At 38.6% G+C, this 12,865-nt stretch overlaps 1 protein-coding gene across 3 annotated transcripts in view; it reads right to left on the minus strand.

The window, feature by feature from the left end:
* COL6A6 (collagen type VI alpha 6 chain) overlaps positions 1 to 12,865 on the minus strand; it is a 163,848-nt gene that overhangs the window by 105,313 nt on the left and 45,670 nt on the right. For all 3 annotated transcript variants that reach the window (XM_029214231.1, XM_029214230.1, XM_029214232.1), the window contains exons 2-4: positions 4,844 to 4,941; positions 1,955 to 2,542; positions 70 to 690 (exon numbers count right to left, since the gene is read on the minus strand). In XM_029214231.1, coding sequence (XP_029070064.1) covers positions 70 to 690; positions 1,955 to 2,542; positions 4,844 to 4,941 — 1,307 coding nt within the window. The remainder of the gene's footprint in view (positions 1 to 69; positions 691 to 1,954; positions 2,543 to 4,843; positions 4,942 to 12,865) is intronic.

Raw genomic sequence — 12,865 nt, forward strand, 5'->3', positions numbered from 1 at the left:
CAGAACACCTGCAAGACAAGAAAAAGGCAAAACGATGGGAATAATCCTTCTCTCAGCAAAAGGCTTTACCAGATTTGAGGGTTTCAGTCCTTTCGGAAATGACAGAGACTGTGTGTGTGATCTGGTTCCGCAGTTTCTTTAGAAACGTCTGGTTGTGGGCAGCCAGGTCGGAGAAGGTTTTCAGTTTGGAGACATACTGCTTGGCAGGGTGAGATGCGATCTTCTCCAGCTGGGCGTCGCTGGCCCTGTCTATGCCCATGGTGAAGATGGTCACCCCCTGGCGCCGGAGGTTCACAGCAGCCTTGGTCACGTTGTCCTCAGACGGGCTGTGGGTCACCAGCACAGCTATCTGTGGCACCCCCTGATTCTTCCGACTGCCGTGCTGCACGCTGAAGACCTCCTTCCTGACCTTTCTCAAGGCAGCTCCAGTGTAGGCCTTCCCAGCCTGGGGAGAGAGGCTCTGTATATCCTGGAGAACCTCCGACTTGTTTATGCCACTGCTCAGTGGGTTAATCACCTTCGTCTCATTGCTATAGGCCACAAGGCCAACCCTCATGCAGTTTTCCTTGATGTCCAGAGCAGATACACTTTCTTCCAGGAATTCTTTAAGATAGTCAAAGTCCTCCCAGCTGCCGCTGATGGACATATCCAACAGGAACACAACATCTGCCACAGAAGGGCCTTGGCAAACTGTGGGCAAGGAATGAACAGGCAGAGTTTCAATTCAGCATCTCTGCTCAGCATTAAAAGACACGGAGAACTCAACCAGAACTTAGTTATGCCCTTAAAGATGGAAGGAGGTGTACAAAATGATTATGAAGCTGAGATCAGAGAGTCCTGGGTTCAAAGGTGGGAGCTTAGCTAACCTCCCAGCTCCAATTTCCACATCTGTAAAATATAGGTAACCATAACATTGATCTCATAGAGTTGTTATGGGGATTAAATGAGATCATGTGTTTAGCATGGGGCCTGGCACATAAAAGTCACTCGGTGAACAGAAGCTACTGCTATTGTATTAAAATCACTAATAAAATCAGTATTTATAGTCCAAACATTCTTAAAGCATGGTAATGGAATAGCAATTGACATTCCAATATTTTATTTGGGAAAGATGCTAGTAATAGGATTCCCATATTTTCATAGATTGCTACAAGAAAAGCAGCATTCTCCAGTATCAATAGACAGTTTTATATGTCATCTCACTCAAACTGACTTAACCAGACATAATGTGAGTTTCTTACATCACTTGTTTGGACTTGTACACTTTGAGCAAATTGTTTTTTTACTGGCTCTCTCCTGCCCCTCTCTTGGATGATGTTCATAAACTCTTGGCCATTCTTGCTAATAGGAGAACACAAGGGGACAGACCAGGACAGCAGGTTGGAGTTGGAGCAGAACACGGGGAAGCTAATTTAGAACAGAGCTGCAGGAAGGGGCAGCACGGGACTGAAACCACACAGGTGTGGCTCTGACTCCAGACTGCAGCCTCGTCCAGGGCCAGGTCACATCATCTCTAAGAAGGCCCGCAAGTACCTCTCTGTGGAACAGAGGTTTTGGACTTCCTGAAGTTGTTTCAAGCTCTAACATCCTGTGATGACATTATACGGCTTCTGGAGTCAAGGATTTTTTTAGGAGCAAATCGACCTTTTAAATGAACCAGGAATAAAACTACATAGCAACTGAAGCCCAGGAAGAAAGCTCAGGCAGCTGGGAGCAGGGTGGAGGCAGCCTGTGAATGATGAGCAATAAGTGAAGCATGGAAAACCAAGGCTCACCAAGTTCACTGGATTTAAAAAGGCCACAATCATTCCAGAATGATTTATGCAGAATTTAACATCTGAAAATGCAGCCCAGCTTTTGGGGAAGGGGATGTTCATAGAGTCTCCATCCTCTCCTCTTGTTGATCTTCCAAAAGCATTTTATCATCATCCCTACACACGCACCCTGAACCCACCTTCCACAAGAATGTCATTGACTGCTCCTTCCTTGTACTGAGCCGCATCCTTGAGAATCTGCGTCATGTTTTGGGAGAACGTGCTGAGGTCTCGGACCGTCCGGAGGCTGTAGTGGAACTGGCCTGTGGCCATGGCCTTCAGGGTCTCCTCGGACGCCCCCTGCATACCCACGGAGATGATCCTCACCCCGTCGTTGCGCAGCGCCTTGGAGGCCTCTTCCACGGCATCCTCAGACTCGGCTGAAGCCAGGACCACCAGGATCGGGGGAAACTGTCTCCTGTCCCTCCCGTTTGAGAAGTAGGTTGTGTGTACCTCCTGGAGAGTGTTACCAATCCTCAGGGAGCCACCCAGGAACCTGAAGTTCTTCTTGAGGTGGTTCAACATGGGGCCTCTGCTCTTGAAGGTGCTGAGCTGGAATTCTCTGTGGAGCCCATCGCTGTACTGGGCCAGGCCCACACGGTACTTGTGGGCCTCTATGGGGAGGCTGGTGATCATTTTGTTGATGAATGTCTTTACAAACGGGAAGGATTTAATTCCCATGTGGTCAGAGCTGTCCACCAGAAACACCACATCGGCATACTCAGGGCCTACAAACCCATAGACAAACAGAAACAAAGCAAACTTCAAAAATTTACTACCAAGTTTAATGCCAACCATATGGGAAAAACATTACTTCCCTCTTTTGTTTGTATTTGTAATATCTTTCCAATGCGCTGAAAATAATACACATTCTCTCAAGAAAAATATTGTTTCTTGGGCTGATTCTTTATACACCCTCTCATTTGAACTGATCATGAAATAAAGCATCACTTTTGCAAGGAATTAAGTAGAAATAGGTAAATGTAAACAAGTTAAAAATCATGGGTTTTTATATGTTTAGTGGATAATTTCCCCGTGTCTTATTTTCTTTCAGAATTTGACCTCAATTTATATCAACACGATAAACATTTTCATTGAGAATCTAATCAAATCAAATTTGAATGGAGAAATCTAAAAAATAGCCTTTCATTGTGATTTCCACTTAAGCAAAGCAACAAGTGATCTGATTAACTTATAAACATATTAGTTTTGTATTCAAAGTGTCAAATTGGTGAAGTTTAAAAAGAATCCTAAAAACCATAAATATGAGATTGCATTAATCTATCTTAAAGTTATTTACAATATTTTTTGATGAGTGGGCATTATAATTGATAAATTTATTCTCACAAATGTAAAATGTGATAGAAACATTAGCATTCCTACCTTAAGCTAGGAATAGGATTATACTTTTAATTTCTATTAAGAATATAATTTTTATAGAGAAATACAATACTTTACTGAGCTTTCAAGGCTTCATTTGATGCCAGATTCAATGCTAGGTATGTAAAATTATATTTTGATGTGATAGAGAGTTATTTGGTTCAAGCACAAAATATCATTTGCTCATGATCTGTCTGCTGGTTTGAATTCAGAGCTCTTACAACTGTTCTGTAAGCTCCATTTCTGGTCCAGGGAAGGGAGGGAAATATTTGTGTGTGTCTGGATGGTGTATGTTTAAGAAAATACAGTGTAATTGAACAAGCAATGTGAGTCCTGACTTTGTTATCAGCTAATTCTTCCAGCTCTGTCAAGCCATTCAATATACTTGGGCCTCAGTTTCCTCATATTTAAAATGAGTAGATTCAACTAGAAAATATCTCCTCACTCTGAGTTTCTGATTATCTGAAATAGTCACAAGATAAATTCTAATCAAATTAAAAGAACTTCAATCTTTTCTTGTCTACAACTGTGAGGAAATCAGCTTTGGCACCCCAGCATGTTACTTCATTCTCTTTAGAGCAGTCTGATCAAGGCATAGTGGATAAAATCATTCTTTCTTTTCTTCTAAACAACATGATTTCAACCAGTTTGAGATTTCTTTGATGATCATATAGCCAGCAGAATCTCAGGGGAAAAACTAATTGAGGGAATCAACATCTTCCTCCAAGAGAAGTCTGGAACCCCTCTGAGGACTGTCAGGTGAGTACTGCGTAGGATGGCTTGACTTGTGACCAAAAGTGACCTTTCTATTCATGGACAAATCCCCACATTTTGTATGGAGAAAAGAAATGTAGCCACTGGCACAGGAGGCATATTTAGGTTCTAACCAGGCCCATCACTATATGTGAACCACAGAACAACTGGGGAAAAAGCACTGTCTTTCTTTAAAAAGCTTAATAATAGGCCTAGTGAGACATCAAAGGAAGATGTTTTCAGGGCAAAGTCTAATCTGTCTCTCCAGAAAACTTGCTTCCAAGGTCAGAGTCCTTCAGAAAACTGTAAAAGCCAATCTAGGTGGCCCTGGACATGAAGCGACCAGTATAAGAACTGATTATTTAGGAGGTGGTAGAGGTTGTGAAGGCTTGGCCAGTATTTTGACTTCAAGTCCACTGGACATAGATTGCTGACAGTGGATGGCTCTGGAGCTCTCTCTTCAGAGTAAAAGCACTTTCTTTACAATAATCAGACACTCAGTTTAAATTGGAGCCAAATCTGGATGCTTAACCAAGACAAATGTTTTGGCACAAACGAATTAGGAAGATACATTTCAAATTTTCCAGGCCTGAAACTAATGTTAAAAGAGAATTTTCATGCAACCTCCCAGAAGACCTAGAAGTAGTTGAAACTGAGGACAAGAAAATAGTTCTCATATCTTCCTATTGTGAACAAGGAATAAGATCCAGAAACAAATGATCTTCAAAGGAACACAGGGTGACATCAAAAGAAACTGAGCTGCCACTCCCACCCTTACTATCATCAAAATCAAAACAAAGCAAAACAAAACACTTAACTTTTAAGCAAGTCAAACTCATATATTATTTTCCATAATGAAAATTAAGGAAAAGAATTCTTTTCATTTTTTTCCTTACCAGAATGTTGGTTGACAGAAACATGGGAACAAATTATCATAAGGAGCAAAGTGAGCAGCATTTTCATATTATAACCTGAAAAATCACCAACTTGAAATCTGAAAAGGCAAAAATATAAACATCTAAAATTGTTGTGGATATTATTTGGAAATCAAGACTCAAACACATATGAGCACACAAAATTATATAATAAATTGGGTGAAGACAAGGAATTTCTGAGGTTCCCTGACCTTTGGCTCTGTGAAGTACCTTGGAGAAAAATGAACCGTCAACATTTACAGAATCACAAAAGCTTCTCCTGGTCCCCAGACCCTGTAGAAACATGAGATTTTAGATTGTCAATGGAAGCAGCCAGATGCATTCTAGTTCCACCAATATTATGTGTCCCTACTAATCAATTTTCCTATAGCCTCATGTCACCCTCTGTCCACTCATTGCCAAGACAATTCAGAGTTCACAGTTTGGACACAGTCTAAGAGCTGATTTGCAATTTTTCCATCATGAACATGTAGGTGTGTTTCATACTTGAGAAGTATTTCTAGATGTGGTCAAAATTCTCTTTTCTCCTTTTCCTACGTGATTAGAAAGGTAACTATGTCCCTTTATTCTTAAATTTGAGAGAAGACATAAAGAAATAAGTAGTGACCCTCCATATTGCATACGATGTCTTGGTCCTCAGAATGACGCAATTGGTACCATTTTTCTTCCAACAACCTAGAACCACATGAAGCAAAGTTTTCCAATTCTGGTTTGGCCTAAAGCATTTTCAGCCACCTTGAATTATTCGTTTCATGGGATAAAATAGGATATTGAAGATATTGACAATAAATATTTCAATTAAACAGGTTGGGCTCATTCATTCACTCATTCATCCACTGAATAAAAAATGAATTGATCCGTGTTAATAAACTAGTATTTCTGTTTCTTGCTTAATTCGTAACCAAATGTGTATTTGATACAAATGGCTGTCTCATTCCTTGTCAGGCAGGCTCCTATTGTTTAATATTTCACCCTTTCAGAAAAGGGACCTTTGCCATGAAAAATTCCATCCCCACTCCCTCATCTACTCCATCATCCCTCTGACATTCTGGAATTTGGGACTCTGTTCTGTTCCTTCATAGGAAGACTAGATGATTTAAACTTTTCAGGCTGTGAGTCAATTTATCCATTCTATTTCAGAGGAAATCAATAAGCTGGAAGGGGCCTTTAAGAGGTTGTTTTTAGTCCAACCTTTCATTTTAGAGGAACTTTGGTCCCAAAGTGGATTGTCCAAAGTGAAAACCAAGTCATACTATGTGTACAAATTTTCTACTAATGTGTATAACAATAATAACAAAGTCTACCATTTGGTCAGTCTTGACCATGTTCCGTGTCCTGTGCTAGCAGCTTTATACTTGTTCTCCTGTTTCATATCGATAGGAAACCTAGAAGCAGGTCATATTATTGTTCCTATTTTGCAGATAAGGAAACAGATTCATAAAGGGGAATGTGATTCAAGGTCACACAGATAAAATGGGCCACAGTTCAGACTAGAGCCCACATATATCCAATTTTAAAATCTGGACTCTCAAACTTAGTTCCTCTGCATCCCAAACTCAGCATTATTTTTAAAATTTATTTTATTGAAGTATAGCTGATTTACAATGTTGTGTTAATTTCTGCTATATAACAAAGTGATTCAGTTATACATATATATTCTTTTTCTTATTCTTTTCCATTATGGTTTATTACAGGATATTGAATATATTTCCCTGTGCTATACAGTAGGACCTTGTTGTTTATCCATTCTATACATAATACCAAACTCAACATTATGAACACAAAAAGTGTCTCCAAGTTTTTTGGTTCTATGTCTCTTTTTCAAAGTATTAGGGGTTACTGGTACTTGTTTTCATGCCTTTTTATTTTTGCTTTTCAAACCAGGGCTTTACCCTCTTCACTTCTTTTCTGTCTATATTATGAACTTTATAAATGAGTGCTATCTTTAGGAGTTATGAGAGATAAGAGACTTTAGTTTACTCCATAGGATAAATGCCAAAGACTGGAAGAAATTAGTACTGAATGGAAGTTAAAACCTGGAGAGAAAAGTGAGGGTTACCTAAGGCCACAATAGTCTCAAACAGTATGCAGCATCTGGAAATTTCGCCATGCAGGTGGTCAATACTACTGATACATTAAAAGTTGAGTTCCTTGGGATAGCATTTTGTAAAACAATTTTCTTTTTTTAACATCTTTACTGGAGTATAATTGCTATACAATGGGGCGTTAGTTTCTGCTCTATAACAAAGTGAATCAGCTATACATATACATACATCCTCATATCCCCTCCCTCTTGCGTCTCCCTCCTACCCTCCCTATCCCACACCTCTAGTTGGTCAAAACGCACCGAGCTGATCTCCCTGTGCTATGCGGCTGCTTCCCACTAGCTATCTATTTTATATATGGTAGTGTATATATGTCCATACACTCTCTCACTTCGTCCCAGCTCCCTCTTCCCCCTCCCTGTGCCTCAAGTCCATCCTCTATGTCTGCGTCTTAGTTCCTGTCCTACCTCTAGGTTCTTCAGAACTTTTTTTTTTTAGATTCCGTATATAGGTGTTAGCCTACGGCATTTGTTTTGTGCTTTCTGACTTACTTCACTATGTATGACAGTCTCTAGGTCCACCCACCTCACTACAAAAAACTCAATTTCGTTTCTTTTTATGGCTGAGTAATATTCCATTGTATATATGTGCCACATCTTCTTTTTCTTTTTAATAATACTTTCTGTATTTAATTACTTATCAAATCCTATGTAGTTTTTTTAAACATCTTTATTGGAGTATAATTGCTTTAAAATAGTGTGTTAGTTTCTGCCTTATAGCAAAGTGAATCAGCTATGCATATACATATATACCCATATCTCCTCCCTCTTGCGTCTCCCTCCCACCTTCCCTAACCCACCCCTCTAGGTGGTCAAAAAGCACCGAGCTGATCTCCCTGTGCTATGCGGCTGCTTCCCACTAGCTATCTATTTTATATTTGGTAGTGTATATATGTCCATGCCACTCTCTCAATTCGTCCCAGCTTACCCTTCCCCCTCCCCGTGTCCTCAAGTCCATTCTCTACGTCTGCGTCTTTATTCCTGTCCTGCCCCTATGTTCTTCAGAACCATTTTTTTTTTTTAGATTCCACATATTTGTGTTAGCATACGGTATTTGTTTTTCTTTCTGACTTACTTCACTCTGTATGACAGATTCTAGGTCCATCCACCTCACTACAAATAACTCAGTTTCGTTTTTTATTATGGCTGAGTAGTATTCCATTGTATATATGTGCCACATCTTCCTTATCCATTCATCTGTTGATGGACACTTAGGTTGCTTCCATGTCCTGGCTATTGTAAATAGAGCTACAATGAAAAATGTGGTACATGACTTTTTTTGAATTATGGTTTTCTTAGGGTATATGCCCAGTAGTGGGATTGCTGGGTCATATGGTAGTTCTATTTTTAGTTTTTTGAGACACCTCCATAGTGTTCTCCATAGTGCCTGTATCAATTTATACTGCCACCAACAGTGCAAGAGGGTTCCCTTTTCTCCACACCCTCTCCAGCATTTATTATTTGTAGATTTTTGGATAATGGCCATTTTGACCAGTGTGAGGTGATACCTCATTGTAGTTGTGATGTGCATTTCTCTAAAGATTAGTGATGTTCAGCATCCTTTCATGTGTTTGTTGTCAATCTGTATATCTTCTTTGGAGAAATGTCTATTTAGGTCTTCTGCCCATTTTTGGATTGGGTTGTTTTTGTTTTTGATATTGAGCTGCTTGTAAGTTTTGGAGATTAATCCTTTGTTAGTTGCTTCATTTGCTAATATTTTTTCCCATTCTGAGGGTTGCCTTTTCGTCTTCTTTATGGTTTCCTTTGCTGTACAAAACGTTTTAAGTTTTATTAGGTCCCATTTGTTTATATTTCCATTTCTCTAGGAGGTGGGTCAAAAAGGATCTTTCTGTGATTTATGTGATGGAGTGTTCTGCCTATGTTTTCCTCTAAGAGTTTGACAGTGTCTGGCCTTAGATTTAGGTCTTTAATCCATTTTGAGTTTATTTTTGTGTATGGTGTTAGGGAGTGTTCTAATTTCATTCTTTTACCTGTAGCTGTCCAGTTTTCCCAGCACCACTTATTGAAGAGGTTGTCTTTTCTCCACTGTACATTCCTGCCTCCTTTATCAAAGATAAGGTGACCATATGTGCGTGGGTTTATCTCTGGGCTTTCTATCCTGTTCCATTGATCTATTTTTCTGTTTTTGTGCCAGTAACATACTGTCTTGATTACTGTAGCTTTGTAGTATAGTCTGAAGTGCAGGAGCTTGATTCCTCCAGCTCCGTTTTTCTTTCTCAGGATTGCTTTGGCTATTCAGGGTCCCTTGTGTTTCCATACAAATTGTGAAATGTTTTACTCTAGTTCTGTGAAAAATGCCATTGGTAGTTTGATAGGGATTGCATTGAATCTGTAGATTGCTTTGGGTAGTAGAGTCATTTTCACAATGTTGATAATCCAAGAACATGGTATATCTTTCCATCTGTTTGTATCATCTTTAATTTCTTTCATCAGTGTCTTATAGTTTTCTGCATAAAGGTCTTTTGACTCCTTAGGTAGGTTTATTCCTAGGCCTTTTATTCTTTTTGTTGTAATGGTAAATGGAAGTGTTTCCTTAGTTTCTCTTTCAGGTTTTTCATCATTAGTGTATAGGCATGCAAGAGATTTCTGTGCATAAATTTTGTAGGCTGCTACTTTACCAAATTCATTGATTAGCTCTAGTAGTTTCCTGGTAGCATCTTTAGGATTCTCTATGTATAGTATCATGTCAGCTGCAAACAGTGACAGGTTTACTTCTTCTATTCAAATTTGGATTCCTTTTATTTCTTCTCTGATTTCTGTGGCTAAAACTTCCAAAAATATGTTGAGTAACAGTGGTAAGAGTGGGAAACCTTGTCTTGTTCCTGATCTTAATGGAAATGGTTTCAGTTTCTCACCACTGAGAACGATGTTGGCTGTGGATCTGTCATATATGGTCTTTATTATGTTGAGGTAAGTTCCCACTATGCCTACTTTCTGGAGAGTTTTTATCATAAATGGGCATTGAATTTTGTTAAAAGCTTTTTCTGCATCTATTGAGATGACCATATGGTTTTTCTCCTTCAGTTTAATATGGTATATCACATTGATTTATTTGCATATATTGAAGAATCCTTGCATTCCTGGGATAAATCCCACTTGATCATTTTGTATGAATCTTTTAATGTGCTGTTGGATTCTGTTTCCTAGTATTTTGTTGAGGATTTTTGCATCTATGTTCAGCAGTGATATCAGCCTGTAGTTTCCTTTTTTTGTGGCATCTTTGTCTGGTTTTGGTATTAGGGTGATGGTGGCCTCATAGAATGAGTTTGGGAGTGTTCCTCCCTCTGCTATATTTTGGAAGAGTTTGAGAAGGATAGGTGTTAACTTTTCTCTAAATGTTTGATAGTCTTCACCTGTGAAGCCGTCTGATCCTGGGCTTTTGTTTGTTGGAAGATTTTTAATCACAGTTTCAATTTCAGTGCTTGTGATTGGTCTGTTTATATTTTCGGTTTCTTCCGGGTTCAGTCTTAGAAGGCTATGCTTTTCTAAGAATTTGTCCATTTTTTCCAGGTTGTCCATTTTATTGGCATATAGTAATATGCAGTTTCAGCTGTTACTTCTTTTTCATTTCTAATTCTATTGATTTGAGTGTTCTCCCTTTTATTCTGGATGAGTCTGGCTAATGGTTTATCAATTTTGTTTATCTTCTCAAAGAACAAGATTTTAGTTTTATTGGTCTTTGCTATTATTTCCTTCATTTCTTTTTCATTTACTTATTTCTGATCTGATCTTTATAATTTCTTTCCTTCTGCTAACTTTGTAAAACAATTTTCTTGAAGCCTTTAAATGGAATGCAAAATCTGGTGTGCTGTATGGCTATACAATGTGGAAGCCCAGTGGAAGGGGCTCTTGAAGTGCTTATGTGCCTTGTTTTGTGTGTGTGCCAAACCACACAAAGGACTAGTATGGAGAGAGGGGGCACTAAATCTCTTAGTTAATGCTGGGGAGGCTTTGGTTCATTTTTACCACATCAAAACATGGATGGATTGCCTATGGATTTACATACCAAAAATTTTAAAATATCTAAATATTTGAAATAAAAATTGTAAATACTCAGAGACATTAGGGGAGAATGAAGGAGATATATAAAGTAACAACATAAAACTTAAATTCATGGCACACCCCAGCTTAATATAGCAACAGTCAGATTGATTGCTTCTTTTTATAGAAACACTCTCACTCTCAATGGTACAGATCTGTTTAATCAGAATTTTTAGTACTCCATTCACTCTTTAATCAGAATTTTTAGTACTCCATTCATTCTGATTCAAGCAAGCTGAGGCTAATACACTTTTCCCAGAAGTTATACGCTATAAAAAGCCTTTAAAAATATTTGAATCTCTTAGCATAATACCCTCAAGGTCCATCCATGTTGTTGCAAATGTCAAGATTTCATTATTTTTTATGGCTTAGTAATATTTCATTGTGTATATACATCTTGTTTATCCATTCTTCTATGGATGGAATAAGACAGAGAAAAACAAATACTGTCTGATTTCACTTATATGTGGAATCTAAAGAACAAAACAAATGAAAAAACAAAACAAAATTGAAACAGACCCATAGGTACAGAGAGCAAACTGGTTATCGCCAGAGGAGACCTGGGGGATGGGGAATGGATGACACAGGTGAAGTAGATTAAGTGGTACAAACTTCCAGGGGTGTAATGTACACACACATAGGGTATATAGTCAATAATAGTGTAACAACTTTGGTACAGTGATGATCATTTCATAATGTATAAAAACATCAAATCACTATGTTGTACACCTGAAGCTAACATAATATTGTATGTTAATAATAATTCAATTAAAAAAAGAAAGTGAAAAATATCTGGATCTCTGTAAACTTTCTGTCAAGAAGGAAGAATGTTTCTAATTTAAGCTACAGCTGCAAAAGCAATACAGCCACCCAATACTTGGCTTCAAACCCAGAATGTTTAGAACTTGTGCAACACCTCTCTTAAGGCTATTAACAACCAGGGGCTTCGGGGAGACCTCTGCCCCATGAGCCAATTCATAATCTAGGACATGTCTTTGAAAAAATATTAAAAGCCCAGAAGGGATACAGAAAAGACCTCAGCAGAATTAAGATAAACGCTATTTCTTTCCTTTGAAATGAGCATGCAGGAAACATCATTTCTAAGCACCGATTTTACCTTGCTTCAGAAACATGAATATTGTCAGCTTTTGTATTGTAAGAAGCAACACGGGATCTGTGCCACAAAGTTCAAGATAAATGGTTGTTTGCTTAGTAAACCCCTCATCTCTTTACTGTTTCCCTTCCTCCCTTCACGGAAGTCAAAAGGTAAAAAGAAAAATGTTCAAAGTGAGACTTCATTTCATATTGAAATGCTGCAGGATAAATCCTTGGCACACAATGGTAACAAATAAAGATTGGATCAATGATGGTGAGCAAAACAAAACACATGAGCAAGCACTCGCCAGCCAAGCCAGTTTCATAATTTTACTGTTCATGTCACACTTTCCCCCAAATGCATTTTCTGGAACCACAAAAAGAGGCTGTATGGGGATCATATTTGAACAAGGTCATGCAGGTGACCTTGACACTGTAAAATGCACACTCTTCTGTGCTGAGGGGTGCTTGGCTCAGCAGGAAGAGCACAGGCTATACAGTCTCATGACCTGGCCTTCACGTGGTTCCTAAACTGTTGTGTGACTTTAGGTAACACCACTTCACTTCTGTATGATTCTCATCTGAAGCACAAGGACTACATTCTCTCTGAATTCTAGCAGCTCCACACAGTTAACAGTTCTGTGATCTAACAAATAGTACTAGAAGAAAAAAAAAAAAAAGAATAATTAAGCCAAGAGCACATTGAAATACTGAACTCACAT

The sequence above is a fragment of the Monodon monoceros genome, unplaced genomic scaffold (genome assembly GCF_005190385.1).
Source record: "Monodon monoceros isolate NGI ecotype Baffin Bay Population unplaced genomic scaffold, NGI_Narwhal_1 Super_Scaffold_11, whole genome shotgun sequence".
In the NCBI taxonomy this organism is placed as follows: domain Eukaryota; kingdom Metazoa; phylum Chordata; class Mammalia; order Artiodactyla; family Monodontidae; genus Monodon; species Monodon monoceros.